Genomic DNA, 19,011 nt, shown 5'->3' with positions numbered 1-19,011 from the left:
TCAACCTGTGTTTATTTTGGTGCATTGCCAAGACTTGGTACTATTGACGATTAGACTTTTTACAGCTTGAGTACAGAGCTAAATAAATATGTAAAACGCTTATGTTTCCTGCCCAGGTCTGCATGCCTGTTTTCTTTATTAGACAAGCTCTGTTTTCTTTAGAATTCAATCTGATGCTGGGTTAAACTAAGGATAATTCTAGTAATTTTTCACATAATAATAAATAAATCGAAATCCTTTTCAGATAAAGAACAAAAGTTTGATTAAATACCTTCAAAGGACGTTTAACGGTCACATGTGGTTAGCGGAAAGTTTTTCTGTGTAGCTTGTGACTCTTAAAATGAAGACATGTCTGCTGGTGACCAAGTTCTGGCCTCAATGTGGACAAATTGTGAGTTTAAGATTTTCAGGCAAGAAAATCTTAAGTGTGCAGGAGTTGACATTAAAAGTGTCTATCTTATCTTTTTCTTTAACACTGGAATAAAAAGTTTACTTCACATAAGGTAATTTTGCTAAATGGTTAGACTTTTGAAAATCTGGAGGTAAAACAATCATTTAAAATAATTTTCCACATAAATAAACTTCTTACATACGATAAAAACGTTTTATAAACAAGCATGTGTCTTGAAACCAGAAAAAAGGCAAGACTAGTTTAACTTTATATTGAAAGATTTATCTATTGAAAATAAGTGATGAGTTTTCTAACCTTTTCATAAAACAGTCACCATGAACTTTTGGAATATGACAATATAAAAACACAATGGTTGTATTGATATTAAATATAAACAAATGTAACATAATAAAATAACATTATAAAGATAGCAGTGTTCTCTCCCTTGCACTAAGATGTTTTCAACATTTCAACATAGGAATAGATTACTCATCTGGAATTCTGCTTACCTTAAAGGGTCCAGCTCTGTCTCAATGTCTGTTATGTTGTCATTAAACAGATACAAAATCTAAATATTCCCGAAAATGTTTGATGCAGGCCGAAATGACCGAAAGAGTCTTAACAAAATATGAACATACAATAATAATAAAAACAATTGAATTAATTATATTCTCATCCTATCAACATCGACGACTTTTTAAACACCACATTTTAAATAAAGTTTGATTTTGTATGAAGAAACACATCTGACAATTCGTTAAAGAATACCAGGCAACAATTTCTCAAGCTAATAGACAGATATTTGTACTGGATGGACATGTTCGGGAAATCTTAAACTTAAAATCTAATTCATTATGGTTTAATCTTGGAGATAGATTATCAGGTTGTATATCCTCTGTACACACAAACTAGCCTCAGGCAACATAACTGACATTGTTCCTGGCAAAAGAAACAGGCTGCCTTTTATAAAAATACCAGTGCTGGTAATTAAAGTGTTGCATTGGAACGGTGCGGATCCTCCCCCGTCTCCATGTTTACTTAAACGACTTCCAACATGGCTGACGTAAGGTGAAGTAAAGTGAGGTTGGTGGAGGTGAAGTGAGGTGGGGTTAAATGAGGTGAGGTGAAGTAAGGTGAAGGGCAGCATGCTCACAACACTAAAGGTGCTACTGTTTAAAAACACATACCAACTGTAAAGGTGCTTCTGTTCAAAACATGTAAAATCCCATTCTCTCATAAAGCATAACAGCTTGCCTTCAGGTCTACTCCCTAGAATAAGGGTTACCAAGGTTAACAAACAAATACACTTGGTTTGTCCAACTTTACAATACCGGTAAAGCATCAATGAATTGTTTAGTATATTAAGTTGAATAATGTACCTACCATTACATCACACATCATTTAACTGCTCACATCTGGGACACCGTCTACTTAAAAGACATCATATAAGGAGTACTGCACGCTCACTCTTAAATCACCAAAGGCCTGAAACTCAGATTATTGTAATGGCTTTTATGACTGTATGTTTTTTAATATATTTCAAAGAGCTAAACTTAATTTAAAAGTGTAGTATGTTTATTTGCCTCTGTTAATGGATATGATAAACTCAAAGGAAATAAAGAAGACTGAATAAATGTCGACCTTTCTTAACAAAACAAGGGTTAGGAGTTGGTGCTTCATCACATTGGAAAACAAATGTTGAGTCTCAAATGACGTAGACATGTGGAGTTGAAAATCTATGCCAACACCAATTTGTGTACAATTAGTGTTTATTTCACCACTTTGGTTGTGCTATTATGGCCCTCGTCTGGTGATGGGGGTTGCTGATATGGGATTATGGTTGTTTTGTTGTTTTTTTATTGTTTTTGAATTGCCTGTGGACTGCTGTGTGACAAATTCAATAAGTAAGTACTGACAGTGCTAATCACTGAACCCAATTGGGACATTGTTTCTAAGATATATTCAATATTTACCTGAACTACCCAATGGTGTATAAATGAAATAGTTGGTATAAATTAATCAGCTATAACATTAAAATACCTCTTATGCAGCAACTTTAACTGGGGTTTGACATCACATCTACCAAACTGTAGAGACAGAAGTTGTGCAAATCTACAGTCTATAGTGCAACTGAGTTTTCTGAGCAGCGTAATTTATATGTTCATCTAAATGCAGGTAGTTGGCGTAACTGATCATGCATACAGTAGGCCCCAGTCAGTATTAAACCACGACCCCTGGTTTTTAGTTCTGAGCTATAGAGCCTTGATTGAGTAATCAATGTGTTAAATGTAACCAGCACTGTGAATAATGCAGTGAAGATGAATTTCTTGTAACAAGTCCACTTTAGTGATTATTCCAGGCAAAGTTTATTCAATACACATACTAATAATAAGAAATCTTTCAATTTAAGTGAATAAATGTGAATTCAGGACACAAACCCTGTGAAAGCACACTTGTGAAAATATGTTTTAAAGAGGGATTTAAAAGGGGATAAGGAGCTCACAAGTCTGATCTCCTCAGGGGGGTTGTTCCAGAGAGTTAGAACAGAACATGTCGGATTACACGGTATAATAGTTTACTGTTAATGTACACAGAAATTACTCAAGATTACAAATGTTATGACATTTAGTAATGAATAGGAGCATATATTTCATTTTATTAAATGGAATGAGAAGCAAAATGAAAACAATTGAAACAGTAAAGAAAGATATTACAGGACTGTGTTTTTTTCTTCTTTTATGAAACAAAACAGAAATCTGACCACTTGTCAGATGTATTTGTTGGTGTGTAGCCAATGGACTACTAACTATATAAAGTAAGTAAAACAAGTGCCGCTCTGTCAAGCTACAACAAAAAGATGCATGAATGTTATGAATCTTATACTTAAACACTAAAGCTCTTGATGTTTTCTGATAATGTTCAATTTGTGGCAATTGATGACTATAGATAAATATTTTCATCAATTATTTATTGATGACTGTGAGTCAAAGTGCAGACATGATTAATAGCATAAGTTAACGTTTATTTAACAAACTTTAGCGTTAGCAATGCCGGCTTGCTAGCTGTATGCAGACTGAATTTGCCAGATGTTGCCACTGAGTGCAGTGCCAGAGCTGATCAATTCGCTTCAATACCACCACCTAGTGGACAAAAGGTCCCTTCACTGCGTTTTGATTTAATTTAAAACCATTAATTTATTTTAACAGTTTGTGTATGTACTTATTGCGAATGATAACCAAATATATATACATCTAATCATGTGTTACTGTCTAATGTCATACTAGTTGTGTTTACCCTCTTTTACAACTCCTGTGACTCTACTTGACTCTCACGGGAGGAAATGTGGAGCACGCACGCACGCACGCACACACACACACACACACACACACACACACACACACACACGCACACACACACACACACACACACACACACACACACACACACACACACACACACGCACACAAGTCTGCACCTTCTGTCAGCTTGTCACCATCAGCAGTGACAGGAAGCGTCTTTGTTCTTGTCGCGGTGTCGAAGGTTTTATTTAAGCAGCTGCGTAATGTTTTAAACGTATATCTTAGAACAACGAAAACAACTGTTATAGTGTTTTTTTTAATGTTTGCTCATGCGTACGGGCTAGTTTAGCTTATTTGGCGAGTCTGAAAGTTATTACAAAAGTAAACGTGGATAAGATTTACATGATGACTTCAGGGGGATTGGGCTTCACCGATGGCCTGGAACAAGACATCAGCCAGGAGGAGCTGGACTTCTCCGACCTATTTCTCTATAATCCACCTGGGGAAGACTTTCCTGTCAGTGATAAAGGTGTGTAATCCTTACTAGCCTATGCAGTATGCTTTAACGTGACTTTCCGTAGAATATACTTTCCAATTATTGTTTTTTTTATATTGTGAACGTGTAAAGAAAGATACATTTTATGTTGAGGTTGGAGTCAAGTAAAGATTTCGGATATCCATCAGTGGGTACTTAGCTGTCAGGTAGGCTACTGATGTTATTGTACTCCTCTAATCTTCCTCATTCACGGTCATTTTTAACTCGGATACATCATTAAAACCCTTCTCTCTATTTGAGAAAATACAGAAAAGTTGCATTGCATTGTATTGTCAATATCACAGTTTAATGGAGCAAACACAATTCCTTCTAAATTCAGTCTTCATTGTTGTTACTTTACTTGGATGCTTGAGCTTCACTGTACAGCATGATGCATGGGCGTTTCTGTCATTATTTATAATCATATGTAATAAGGTCATTTAACAGATGCACAATATTATGGCATGTAGAATAATATCTCAAAACAGTGGTTCCCAAACGTTTTGGTTTGAGTTAACCCAACAGCCCTTTCAGATTAACTCACACAAAATTAGTAATTCATCCATTCCCAAAGTCTGTTACAAATGTTATAGCCGAACACTATAAACTACTGTTATTGATAAATCAATATTGAAGATGGATATCGTTATTTTTTATATAGGATTAGACGGTAAGTATTTAGGTTCGTCAGTAGTCGTAATAAAAACAAACGTTGGAGTCAGGCTAAATGTTTGAACAATTTCTCCATTACTTACCTAATATCAGGAAACTAGTAGCCTAGTCTTTTAGAAAGTAATTCCTTACCTCATTTTTGACAGATGACTCAAGGGCTCTCCTTCAAAACAACAACCAGCCTCCTCTGCTGGTGGTCGACCCTCACACTGCCTACATCTCCAGCTCCAGCCAGCAAGACCCTTGTCCAGACCTCTCCTCCCACAGCCCCACAACAGAAGACCTGTCTGAGGCCGTGATTGACTCCCTGGGGCTGGCATCAAGACTGGCAAACATCCCTGCTCCGAGTCCTAGGATTGAGATCACTCCGTCAGGCGACTCTTTCAGCTCTCAGACCCTGGAGCCCAGCCTTGGCACCAAAGCTCTTGGGGCCTACAGGGAGTGTGTGAGCCCTGCCAGCAGCAACTCCTCCTCTGGCTGGCCTGCAGAGGCATACTCTCCTTCGGCATCACCCTGCATCTCCCCTTCCAATGGGGTAGGCTGTGGAATAGGTTTGTCCAGCTTGGAGCTCTGTACGGTTATCCAGGGCATCCACAATTCTTCTGCCCACTCCTCTCCTGGAGCCTCGCCTTGCAACAGCATCACAGACGAGACCTTTCTCCAACCTCAGCAGCACCGCACCGCCTCATCACTCCCCCACCAGCGTTCCCGCTCTGTTTCGCCACATGGAAAGAGATCCTATGACCAGGCTCATTCCTGTCGGGGAGGCACTCCTGTTAAGCAGCGCTCGAGGAGTCCCAGTCCCATCCCTTCTCCCCATGAGCAGCAGGCGTCCTACCTCCAGCAATACCAGGCCCAAGCGGAGCTCCAGCCCCAGGCTCAGACCTCCTCCTCAGGATTGGAGGAGATGCTGAACAGCTTCAGCTCCTGTCCACCCAGAGCCATGCCCTTCTCAGCGGTGCGAGATGTACATGGGCAGGCCCATAGACAGGACTGTGTGTATGGAGAGAGGTATGACTGGGCCATTGAGCAGGAGAGGATAAGCAGGGCAGGAGCTGAAGTCAAGTCTGAAACGTTCTATATGCTGCCAGCTGTTTGGGCTCCTCATCCAGTTCACCAAGGAGCCTTTGGGTGTGGTACATTACATTACATTGCATTTAGCTGACGCTTTTATCCAAAGTGACTTACAATAAGTGCATTCGACCAAGAAGATACAAACTAGAAGAAAACAGAATCATATAAGTACATCAGGTTTCATAGAGCAAAATATTTCAAGTGCTACTCAACTGGCTTTAGGTAAGCCAGCCCTTTATTAGTATATAAGTGCTTTGTTAGCAATGCTTTGTTATGTTATCTGTCCTTTCCTATCACTTACAGAGAAGTTATGTCTCTGAACTTATTTGGTTTATCTTATCTTGCAGATTACAGTATACATCATACATGATAGTATATTTTGTGGTTTAAGGTAACATTTTGAAATATCGTTATTATTTTTTCTTTTCAGTTTCCCCTCTTATTGCTTTTTTCTGTCTATCTTTTCCCCAGTGGTCTCTCAGTGGCTCCACTCCCGTCTTTGGAGTGGCCGTTGCCCAGCCAGTCGGGTCAATACAAGCTTCTTATCCAGCAAGAACCCAGATCTCACCACAGGGCTCACTATGAGACTGAGGGGAGCCGTGGAGCTCTGAAGACGCCTAACGGAGGTCATCCGGAAGTTCAGGTGCTCCCCCTGGGTGTGGGCTTTGGTGGAATGTAACAAAAATGTTTAACTCAAGAACTATAGTATTTTCATTTTATGCGACTCTAAACTTTTTAATGTAGGCCTACTGGTGAGAAGTGAAAAAAGGTGTTTCTTCTTATTAACTGAGGGTGAATGGTTCCTTTTTATGAGTACAAAAATATTTACCCTAATACCTTTTTTTTTTTAAACTCTCTTGGATCAGCGGGACGTTGTCACACAGCTGAAACAGGGCTGTGTTTCTGAGCTCATGAAAAGTTAACCTTTTTTTTAAACCTACTTTGCCGTAGGTTAAACCAACAGAACAAAAAGATGTAGAAAATGTTTAAAACATTTAACATCTACAGGTAAACATTAATGCAGCACTAATATTAACAACATCATTAGTAAAACATTGATAGATACAATTTTCCTACAGAATGAGGGCTTCTACTTACATATTGTTACATATGAGTACATATTGCTGATAACATGCTTTTTGAAAAGTTTTGAATGCAGGACTTGTAGTGCAGCAGGAGAGATTTAATTGACGACGGTATTTCCCGGATAATGTTGTGTTTATGAAAGCAAACAGCCATGCAAATGAATGAAAGAGCCTCACATTACTACTCCCACAAGGAAAAATGATTAGGTACGGTTGCTAAAACGCCCTATGCAAATCAGTGTTCTTGACATGCCAGTTAGACAGTGACCAGTGAAATCCTCCTCACAGGGTTAGGGTTGAACAAGATGTATTGTGCCGTCTGAATTTGTTTACAGAAACCATGGAGGTTAATTATATTGTAGTTAATTGAATTCAGTGTGAAGCAAGCATTTAATCGCCTTTGTTGCCCTTACTAGCTCTGTGGGTACGAAGGCACAGCTCCACTGGGCCTGCAGGTCTTCATAGGAACAGCAGACGAGAGGATCCTCAAACCTCACGCCTTCTATCAGGTGCACCGTATCACCGGGAAGACCGTCACCACACCCAGCATGGAGAGGATGATGAATGGGACCAAAGTGTTGGAGATTCCTCTGGAGCCAAAGAACCACATGGGTGTAGTGTGAGTATCACGAAGACACTCTGGAATACTTTTTAAAAAGGGTTCACCCCACAATTTAACATAGCAGTTTTTACTCTTACCGTAAGATGTATTTATGGAACAGATGCTGTTGGTGGGAGTTGCAGAGTGTTGGTGGTATCATCCTTAGAGATGTCTGCCTACTCTCGAATATAATGGAAGTAGAGGGCACTCTGCTTTTGGTGCTCAAGGGCAAAAAAATACATTTTAAAAACAATAGCATTGTCTTCGTTCAGAGAAATCCAAGCTAATCCACAGTTGTGAGTTGTGTTGATTACCATACTATACTTGTCAACCGTATCACCGCACAGAAGGAAGCATACATCTACTCTTTTTGAGTTTTTCAAAAGTTGTTTGCAAACACCACATTTAGTTCCATTATAATCTAGAGAAAGCAGAAATCTCTATGATCAATGTCTTTATCTCACGTTAAAAACAAGTAAGACGAAAAATACTCAATATTTATTCTGCTGTGAAGTGCTCCTTTAAGTAATCTGCAGTCACATCTGTGGTGTTTTTGCATTTGCTCTCCCATAGATACAGATGCGGAGATACATAAGACTGAGTTGACGTGACTATGTCATCTGTTTTCTTTAGATGTACTGCTAAAAAAAAGTATTTGTGCTAATGGTTCTTCTCTTACTATTCTCACTCATGGGGGAAATTGCTGTTCATGCTAGCTACGCATTTGTTTCTGCTCCAAAGAAATTGCAGGTGCCACTGACTGAAAATTCAAGTGCATCACTTCCTGTGTGCCAGAGAGTGTTTTTCCAAGAAAGACACTGGGTGTTCACAGCCCTGCTTTGATTAACTTGTGTTTTATCAGTCTTTTCTTATATTTTACAGGATTGACTGTGTAGGAATCCTTAAGTTGAGAAACGCCGACATTGAACTAAGGAACGGTGAGACGGACATTGGACGAAAAAACACACGCGTGCGTTTGGTGTTCCGTGTCCACATTCCTCAACCTGGAGGCCAGCTCGTGTCTCTTCAAGCTGCCTCTCAACCTATTGAATGCTGTAAGGAGGGTTTCATTCCTCATAAGATTCATTTTGCTTTCTATCACTTGGTAATGAGTATGACATCTAATATTGCAATATTCATTTGCACTACTATACTAATGCCTTATTAAACAACCTCAAACATACCTTCTATTGTCTTTTACGAGAATGCTTACCAGTAGTCAATATTGCAATTCTGGAATTTAATTATAATATATTTTAGTGGCCACCTGCCCTAAAGATGTTTCCTCTAGATGTTTTCTGATCTCCCTGTGGTTTCTGATTACGCTGTGTCTTCCTGTTTCCTCAGCCCAGCGCTCTGCTCAGGAGCTCCCTGCAGTGGAGAGGCAGGACCTGGACCGATGCTCGGTACACGGAGGGCAACAAATGGTCCTTACTGGACAGAATTTCACATCCGACTCCAGAGTGATCTTCTCTGAGAAAACACAAGGTGAAGTTTTAACCTCCGTACTGCTTCTAAAAGGCTTTACTAGGTATCAAAGATAAAAAAAAAAGATAATATTTCACCCGAGAGAATAGTTAGAATTCACTTTCTTGCCAATAGTTGGATGAGAAGATTGATAACACTCTCATGGCTGTACAAATGTTAAGCTACAGCAACATTTGCATCTAATCCTTTCTGATGCTACTCTATATAAAAAAGTAAAAACATTTTAGAAATAAGGCGATGTTTATTCATTTTAAATGTAATTAGGCCTACATTACAACATATTTACACACAGATCATGCAAGGGCGGTTTCTCTTTTATGTTTGGTTTAGTGCTTCATGCCCACCTCAAGTTTTACCTGCCGTTTTTTATGATGAACAAAGAAAATGGCTAGAAATCTGACAAATATCACACCTAAGTATAATTGTTAATAAACACATACAATATTGTATGTGTATCACTATAAAAAGCAGAAATGACTCGTTCATTCATCTCAATTGTTTTTTGTGACTGAGCCATGTTAGCCCCCAATCTTCACATTTAATTTGAAGCAAGATAGCAAATAAGTTCCAAAAATGTTTAATTGTTACATAAAAGTTATTATAAAAACTCTTGATGTATATGTTGACCTACAGTTCTTCTTTTGTGTTTATAGACGGAGAAAGGCTACTATGATTAGTCTTTGATTATTTTGTGCAACAACACTCCAAATGTCCTGCTCGAGCATATCCAGCATGTCATATTTGTATTTTCAGAGTATTTGCATATCGCCTGGGCAACATTAAATTCAAGTGACGCACATCTTCCTTCAGCCCCCACAAAATGAGCCACCCACTTTTTAAAACTTTTATTGTTTTACTGGCAAGGGACAACTTTGTATTTATTTCTAAATGGAAATGTCTCACCTTGTCACCGCTGCTCCTGCCCACACAACATTTTCACATTGGGTTACATGGTTTAAAAGCAGGATGGGTACAGTTGACTACATGTAAAGCCTCCCTGTTGCGCGGGGTTTCATGCAACAGGATGTGGTTAGAGAGACTGATAAAGATTCAGAACCAGAGCAGAGGCTTTGTGTGTGTTTAGTTCAGAGCGTGGGTAGAAAACAGAAACAAAAGGTAGAAACTGAGATGTGAATGAAACACTAAGCCAGACCGAAAAGAGAAACCTGATTTCCGCTTTCTGCTGTCTGCGTGAAAATGTGCTCACATAATCAAATTTTAAAAAGGACTGGCGTTATTGTAATTCCTGCAAATTCTTATTTTTATATACAGTATAGTAGCAATATTAATAGTCAGATATTGTGGAAAATGTGCCCTTTTGCTTTCATTCAGGGATAAGAACATGCAAAAATAAGGCTACAGCCAGCAGGTATTAGCTTAGCTTATCACAGAGGCTGGAAAGGAAACAGGGGAAACACTTACCAAAAGTAACAAAATTAGCCTACCATGGACCTTTAAATCCCAGAAACCCTATTAAACCACGATTTGCAGGACATCCAGGTATTTTCGGAATATTGCATTTTAAATAATATGTATTGTGCCTTAATTAATCAAGTGTCTGGTTGAATAAGTATTTGTTTTATTTGCGTGAGAGCTAGGATAGCTGTTTCTCCCTGTTTCCAGTTGTTATGCTAATCAACATTCTGCTGTCTGTAGCTACATATTTCTTATATTTCTCACCATCTTATCTTATTCTCGTAAAAATATCAAACTATCGTTTTAAACTCCATCTGCCCTCTGCTTTCAGATGGGCAGCAAATCTGGGAGATGGAGGCCAATGTGGACAGAGACAAAACACAAGCTGTGAGTCACACATGCTATAAGGAATACGCATCATTTTACATGTCCAATAATGTGAATGTGTATATATTTAATCATCAAACCAACGGCATCTCTTACAAATTCACATAAACAGAAAGCAAAACATGTCACCACACACAATGTGCTACTTTTTACATTTTTGAAAGAGTTTTTCATTTCTGATACTGATCTTGATCCTAAACACAAAAGCAAGAGAATTGGGGCATCAGCCGCCTCTCTGTTTCAACATGACAGTTTATCTGACGCGTGATCATCTTTTCTGTGCTGAATCCTCATCTAGAACATGCTATTTGTTGAGGTCCCTCCGTTCCGAAATCGGACCATTTCCCACCCAGCAAAAGTCAACTTCTACGTGATCAACGGGAAGAAGAAACGCAGTCAGCCTCAGCACTTAATCTACACTCCGGGGATAGGTAAATATCTGCCAACCGTCTCAGATCTGTCTATCCTGGAAAAAGAGGGGTACCTTGAATGTTGGAGAAATGGGATGGGGACTAAATTGTCAACAGTGTCCAGGAAATAGCTCACCTTTAAACAGCTTAAACTGCTATATTATTAAAGTCAGTCAAAATCAGCTACTTGCTTCTTGGTATGATCCCCATTTTACACTGATGTTTTACAATTTTACAAGAAATCAGAACACACAAGAGTCAGTCATTAAACTGCAGCCACAGCTCAGGTTTTTGCGTAGGGGCATGACTCTCACTTGCTCTAAAGAGGAAAGTCTCTCAACTACTGTTTTTGCTAACAATGCACCACCTACATACAGTACATTTCTTTTGTTCTAGCCATTAAAGCAGAACCGCTGGATGACTACCAGCTGAATACGTATGGTTACTCAGACAATCAGCCCCTCACTGCCCTGTCAATGAAGTCCCTCTACCATCAGGAGCGCAGCCTTCAAGCCTTGAATGTTTCTCCAACAATGTACCATCTAACAACTGCAGACCCGAGAGCCCATGTTGTAGTCCCAGATCCCCTGGACGAACAGCCACTCTATTACGGTTCTTTGGTCAACAACCCCGGGCTGTACCACTCTGCAAACCAACGTTACAGTGGGAGTGGTCCCATCCTTCTTGGCAGTTCCCCGGTAGCGTCCCACGCTGCCTCCACTCCCAGCCCCTGTGTGGGTGCCAGAACCGCTGTGAGCAAACTGGATGAAGGTCCTCAAGTTGGTGATTCATACGAGGCCTGTTTTGTGACAAGACATCAGAGTTTTGTGCAGACGGCGCTACCACTGGGGAAGTCTCCACCATCAAGATACATCCAAGGTCCTGTCCAAGGGAAGGCTGGAGGCCGAGTGGAGTCTCTGACCATGAGGACCCATGAGGAAGGAGCCCCAGAGAGGGTCACCGTCAAACAGGAGAACCTCCGCTATGCTTACCTGGAGGATGGTGAGTGTTCTTATTGCATAATGTCGTTCTTTACCAAATTACGTTTCATCCTCACGTTTTGTGTGTACAAATGAGTGCAACACGACGAATACCTTTGAGGTGCTTTCATCCCACAGGCCATAAGACTATTTAACACCTGAGCTTGCGCTATTTTTATAGGTTTTTTTTAATATTTATTTTGTTATGTCTTGTAAATTGCACTGTTGAGGAACATGTGATCAAAATGTTTCATAGTACATTACATAATTACACCGTAGTTGTGTATATGTTATGATAATAAACCTTTGAATCTTACATTTTTTTTATCTTGTCCCTATCCATAGGGGCCAGGTTAATCGACACACTTTTGATTGTTCTGAAAAGCTAAAATGTTTAAACAACAGGTTATATGAACTGGTTCGTTTCAAAAATACCTCAACCTTAATTAGTGAGCCTTTATGTACTGTATGTACTAGTGCTTTTAGTGTTAAGAAATACAGAATAACTACTAGCCTGATATCCATCAAACTTGATTATGAAGCATGGGCAAAGGAAGAACACATTACATTTTTTACCAGATCCAAATCACAGGCCTTTTAGTTTGTGTATCCAACAGTATTGAGAATAATAGGCCCTTTCCAAGGAAGAGCTTTTGACTCATTCCAATAGTAAAGCATATCTTTAAGTAGTTAAATGAATAATGGCTGAATTCAATTTGGATACTTTAATTACATGAATGGTTATCGTGCATGCTGGTGTACTGTCACAGGCACCTAAACACTATAGATCAGAGAGTTAGCAGTCACACATGTGCTGTTCCTGCTAAAACAAGTCAAACTTGAGCACCACAGTTACATCATCTCTCAATCAGTCAGCAACTCTGATTCATTCTGAGTGCAGTCTATTTGAATGCAGAAGGATCTGTTTCTATCTCCGCTTCAGCTTTTATTGTTTCCTTGAAAAATATTTAGCTGAGTTTTTGAAGATACAGTACTGCAACAATTGCGTCAACAAAATACTAAATGGCAGAATATACTAAAAAACAAAGTAGATGAGTAATTGTGGTCCGGACTGCAAACGCATACAAGCACATTGCAGCTGTACGCTTTCAAATCCTGCATTGTGGTTTGTGTTGGGCTTTTCTATCCAATATCTCTTTCCGAATCACTCACACAACCGAATAACACTCACTGCACTTGTAGAATCTTCATGCTCATGTTGAAATAAATCAAACTTGGTTATGAATTTTGATGTATTTGAGGATGAAAAGGGGGAAGAAACAACACCACCATGAAGTTATGTACCCTGGCCTTATTTGCTGTAGAGCAAAGTCTCTGTTTACACCTCTGTGATGGAAGGCAGAAACAGGAAGTTTACTGAAAAGGCAAATACATGCACACACCTGTGGTGAAACGGAAAAAAAGAACCAGCCATGTCCTTTGTTCTGTTGCCTGATACCGACTGTGGTAAACATGAAAGTTTTAGCAGCTACACTAATCTGTTTTACCACACGTCAGCAGCAAATGGATATGTTATTATTTATAGTATTTTGTATTTATTATGAGATCCTATTGATAAAATGTTATTCTTTCAACAGTACTTGATAAAAAACAAGATCACTGATCTAGTGGGAAATACTTCATTACTTCAGGGACTGCAAGTCATCATTGGACTGATGAATACATTAATTTAGAACATTTCTGGTGGCCTTAACCACACATCACATGCAAGTTCAAAGGGGGAATGTTTGTCGCCCTCTCTCCCTCGTTTCCTTTCCTTTACTCATCACTATCTATACTCTTTGATATATTTGACTTTGGCGACCACTGCTGGTACTATTAAAAATAAATTGATGTAGATCACTTTATCCCAAGAGCTTCCACTAAGTAGAACAAGTGACTTGAGGATGAATTAGGTGACACCAATTTTGACTGGAATAGTCTCTTAAGTTTCACAAACAATCATAATTTGAATATCCGCCAACAGGGGCTTTAACCATAAAACAAATGATTATTGAAATTAGAAACAGTTTTATTTCGAAGGATTGCCCATAAAATAATGTTTTTTTGGTCATTTGGTGCATACCAAACAACGCAGTGCAAATGTCAAGAGTCAAAAATAGTGATTAATGTACAAGCTACGCTATAACATAAAATAAGCATCTTGTCTTAATTCATGTCAACATGGTTGTAAATAAGAAAGTCGCTCACCCCTGTCTGTAATGTTTTACAGTGAATGACATCATACGCAGAGACATGAAAGGACACAATGGAGAGTGAACCTGGAGGCCTGCAGCCGCCATGATGTTCTTCAGATCAAGCATAAAATGAGTGTGAGGAAAGCATATCAGTTATCAAATACAAATCTTGATTGGTGGTTGACATTTAAGGCAAACAATCTAAACTATTACAATGACTTTAGACTTTTTAGCCCCATACTGTTTATCTATTGTGTCTTTCTTTTATGTTGTTTGACTTGTCTTTATTCATATAATTGTACAATTGCTCTTTTTAAACATGTATAAAATATTTTATATAAAATGAAATCTGTTTATATGAATCAGTGTGAATTCAATGAAGTAAGATCTGGAATAAACAGAATAATAAATAAAATATTCTAAACTAACACCATTTTTGTTTTTTCCCCTGATAACACATTTCTTTGTCTTTGAAATAGCTTTTCTTGTGTGGAAGTCATACATCAGACACCATTATAAAGTTAATATAAGATGTATCAAGTGTAAACATTTTTTAAGTATGATTATTTGGCTTAACACCAAAATGTAAGGGTTAGGTTGGGATTAGTCATTCAATTCAAATGTGGAGATACATGGTTTTTACTAGACAGACATTATAAAAATTGTAATCTGACAATGTTTACCACTCAGATGTAGTGGGTTCTTACAAAACGGAAAAAGTACCTAGAACTTGAGTAAATGTTTAGTTGCATCCCACCCCTGGTGACGATGGCTAGTAGCTACAGCTCTAAGATATAAATACCATAAAACCTTTTTTACGAAGCCTGTCTTTATGTTTTGAAAATGTTATCTTAGTGAGAGATATTTGTTTTTATAAAAACGCTAGAGGGCGACATTTTCAAAACAATCATTCCCCGGTTCGGAAGTGGCTCACAATCTTGTTACGTCACTACCGCTTGGTGAATTCCTTTTCCTCTCTTTTGTGTGCATCTTTTTCTTTACAGCTTTACTAACATTTGTGCTCTGATATTGAAGTTAACATCCCTGTAACGGCTGAAGGAGAGTGAAGTGTTCTTGTTACTGGTGAGCTTCTTCTTCCACACACTGTCTTCATGGTTTTAATAATGTAACCACACTGCTGTACTACGTTGTAAATCATTCGTTGCAGAGTCTATTTACATTAGCCTCCAATGTACAGTAACGTTTTGTTTTATCAGCGTGATGCAATGAGACCACAGAACATCGTTTGATTCACATTTCCACGCTTTTGTTACAATTCAGTGTTTATATTCTGGTTGCGGATACAATACGAGATAGGCGAGCACCTCTTAATCTTGTCTGGGAGCCATGACACCCTCATTGTTTAGGAATTACTGACATGTTGTTAATCTGCCTGCGAGGGTCTCTCTCGTCCTGTGGCAGCTTTACATCAAATCCATGTTTATGACAGTACCAACAGAACAGAGTTATTAGAAATATTGAATAACACACATTGAAATGTGTTTTTACATTGTGAATCAGTGCAGGGTTTCTATATAGTACGCACAAATAATAGAACATTTAGTAACATTTGGTAAAATCAATAAGCATATGTATATAAAATGCCTACATAGGATTCCATTGAATACAAGGAGGGTTTGTTATTAATATTGTGCTGTTACTGGGGGAAGTATACATTTATATAGTTGAGACTAAAACTATATTTGAACTACTGGAAGAATGAGTTAAATCTCATAATGAAGTCACTGAAGAAAGTACTTACTTTGATTTGAACTACTAAATATGTTTACGTTAATTTGAAGAGCGCTGTTTTTTTAAATGAAATGTTGTAATTAGTATTGATCTTGCTCACCCTGTGTCAGAAAGTCTTTAGTGAATAAGACATGTTAATTTGCCTTGTCATGTACTTACTAATAATTGAAGAATAGATCTTGTTGCTAACCGTGTTCCTGTTGTTTGCAGAGATAGGTTGGTGCACGGGAAAATAACCAAACAGACCATCAGCAGCATCATGTCTGCAGAAGTGGACCTGTCCCCTCCAGAGGTCCCTGAACCCACCTTTCTAGAGAGCCTCCTGCGCTATGGGCTGTTTCTGGGCGCCATCTTCCAGCTCATCTGCATCCTCGCCGTCATCTTCCCCACATCCAAGGGACACGAATATGTGAGTAGACACCAAGAAATAGGGAGGAATAGGGGATTCACATGAAACAAATGTTGCAGTTGATACCAAAATGTCACATCTACATTCTACTGATTTCTTTCAATTTAACCTATTCAAATGGTCTGTTGAATAGGGATATGATTCTAAATCTGATGTAAAAAAGAACACAATCAGAAACATTTGCAGCATGGAGCAGCTGCAGATAGAACAGCCAGGATTTTTGATTATTTTATTTTTTTAAATGAACAACTTTTTCTCCTATCTTGCTTGACAGATCTGAAAGCTCTGCAATTACACCATTTGGTGTAAGAAATCTTGCAGATTGTTATTATTCAGTCCTCAGAAAAAACAGAGATCAGTTCTAAAGAGTAGTGCAGAACATCTTATTTTGAAATGTCCATGAAGACAGGGCCACTAAGGGCTTCTGCCACGATCTCCATACTTTTAACTGTCAGGAGAGATTATTTATAGACAAGAGCAATTAAATCCACGGTCTCATAATTCTATTTTCAGATGCTCTCATTACTCTCCACAGTATGTCGCCATTTCAACCTTTACAGCAGCCTGCTGTCAGTCTGCCTTGCCATACAAAGACAGAAGCAGTGCTGACAGGGGGAAACGCATCTGGATTTGTTTGGCTTGTGTGTGTTTCTGAGTTGTATCCATACAATTCTCCACCACCAATGTAGAAAAGAAAAGAAGAGATAACAACAAAGTGGACGAGAGCTGAAGAAGGCCTTTTGATGCAGTTGTTATTCATGTACATGTGCATCTTGCTAATATAGATTTTTTAAAACTATATTTTATTTATTTCAATTTTAATGATGTGCATTCTATGTAATCTTTTTTCTCAATCTAATTCTACTAATATTATCTTATATTTGTTTCAATTATTTGGCATCCTCCCATTGTTTTTATGTACATTCTGTGTCTGTTTTCATATTGTAAAGCACTTTATGAAGGAAGCTATACTCAGTTTATTATTATTATTCATTTAATTATTATTATTGCTCCATAATTTCAGGAAACTGCCTATAACAATTCCATTCACTTGTTAACACATAGTCTGAGGTATCTGGAGTGATGAAGAACTGGAATACTTGAATGTATAAGACTCAGCCCCCATCTAAACTTTGTTGTATGAAGCACAGACTCAAAAAGTACAAAATGTACTTGAAAATAGTGTTTTGGAAAATTCCCTATGTGAGAGTGTCAGCTAACAAACACACCATCCAAATACATCTTCAAAACAAAAACACAGTTATCTAATCATGTGATCAAGCGTGATCACATGATTGATGATGATGATGATGATGAGCGTGATCAATCATGTGGTCCAAGACCATATTTAAGCTGACTCAGAGGATTTATTTTTTAAATAACAGGGTGGTTAATGCGTGTTGTGTTTGCTCAACAGGAAGAGACTGAGTTCACTGATGGCAAGGCCACCGAACAGCAGAAGAAACCTAAAGGACTGACCCCGCAGCTTCGGCAGAAACCAAAGAAAGAGAGCAAGAAGAAGCGATAGATAGTGCTGCGTGTGTGACTGTGCATGTGTTAAGGTTTGTGTGAATGCGTGTGTTTGTCGACTTCCGTCAATCAACATTAAACGGTTACAATTATCACTACAGGAATATGAAACACTAATGTTATATTACAACATTAAACATGTCTACATTTAATTTGAGACACCTTGACCTTTATATTGACAACTGTATTAAAAAGAGCAATAGTCATGGCGTGTTTATGCAGCTTCATATTTCATTGCATATTTGTTTTGCAATTGTATTTTATAATAAATATCATTGATTGAATTGTATTTGGATTTCAACAGAAAAATAAATCCACTCTGTAGTCATTCACTTCCGCTGTTTATATTAATTGCAACATTTCCATTTGGTCAAATGAGTCAGAATTAGATCATTGTTTTTATATTAACTCACTGCGTATGACAGAATGCTTCATGACTTCCTGTTAAAGCTACAGACTTGGCCCCACCATAGCCTGTTCAACTACAGGTAAGGTATATTTAAGTTATTTTTCTCTTTTAACGGTTTACTTGATATTCATCGACCTTATAAAGGGGGTTAAGATAAGTAGAGCTAAGTTCTACTTAATAAACAAATGAAAATAAATCCTTAGTGATATTTGAACGAATGTTAACATTCATTTTGAAACTGTTATAAAATCCCTAATTCCTATTCTTAGTTGTTTCACACTTTCATGCTCTAAAACCTAGAGCACCGATGGACTTTAAAACTTCCCAATGAATATATCAAATGAAAAATAAAATGTTTTCAGACTGTAGTGGTTC

The 19,011-nt window shown here is 38.1% G+C and overlaps 2 protein-coding genes across 2 annotated transcripts; both read left to right on the top strand.

Moving 5' to 3' along the window:
• The first annotated feature begins 3,871 nt into the window (after positions 1–3,871).
• LOC117447397 (nuclear factor of activated T-cells, cytoplasmic 2-like) lies at positions 3,872–14,922 on the top strand. The gene is made up of 10 exons (XM_034084105.2): positions 3,872–4,219; positions 5,044–6,028; positions 6,443–6,614; positions 7,473–7,675; positions 8,540–8,712; positions 9,005–9,145; positions 10,893–10,948; positions 11,247–11,379; positions 11,755–12,360; positions 14,572–14,922. Exons 1-10 carry the CDS (start codon positions 4,093–4,095, stop codon positions 14,616–14,618), a joined length of 2,643 nt encoding a protein of 880 aa, XP_033939996.1. The 5' UTR covers positions 3,872–4,092; the 3' UTR covers positions 14,619–14,922.
• Positions 14,923–15,470: 548 nt separating this feature from the next.
• On the top strand, positions 15,471–18,559 carry manbal (mannosidase beta like). The gene is made up of 3 exons (XM_034083532.2): positions 15,471–15,619; positions 16,499–16,697; positions 18,115–18,559. Exons 2-3 carry the CDS (start codon positions 16,548–16,550, stop codon positions 18,223–18,225), a joined length of 261 nt encoding a protein of 86 aa, XP_033939423.1. The 5' UTR covers positions 15,471–15,619; positions 16,499–16,547; the 3' UTR covers positions 18,226–18,559.
• The last annotated feature ends 452 nt before the right edge of the window (positions 18,560–19,011 follow it).

The sequence above is a fragment of the Pseudochaenichthys georgianus genome, chromosome 5 (genome assembly GCF_902827115.2).
Source record: "Pseudochaenichthys georgianus chromosome 5, fPseGeo1.2, whole genome shotgun sequence".
NCBI lineage: Eukaryota > Metazoa > Chordata > Actinopteri > Perciformes > Channichthyidae > Pseudochaenichthys > Pseudochaenichthys georgianus.
Note: the sequence above shows the minus strand (reverse complement) of the source record. Positions and strands in the feature narration are given on the sequence as shown.

Excerpts from the sequence above, each read along its gene's own strand:
- LOC117447397 (XM_034084105.2), top strand. The coding sequence starts at position 4,093 with ATGATGACTTCAGGGGGATTGGGCTTCACCGATGGCCTGGAACAAGAC. Across the intron at positions 9,146-10,892 it reads CTTCTCTGAGAAAACACAAG|ATGGGCAGCAAATCTGGGAG; the intron begins GTGAAGTTTTAA and ends CTCTGCTTTCAG. Across the intron at positions 12,361-14,571 it reads CTATGCTTACCTGGAGGATG|TGAATGACATCATACGCAGA; the intron begins GTGAGTGTTCTT and ends AATGTTTTACAG.
- manbal (XM_034083532.2), top strand. The coding sequence starts at position 16,548 with ATGTCTGCAGAAGTGGACCTGTCCCCTCCAGAGGTCCCTGAACCCACC. Across the intron at positions 16,698-18,114 it reads CATCCAAGGGACACGAATAT|GAAGAGACTGAGTTCACTGA; the intron begins GTGAGTAGACAC and ends TTTGCTCAACAG.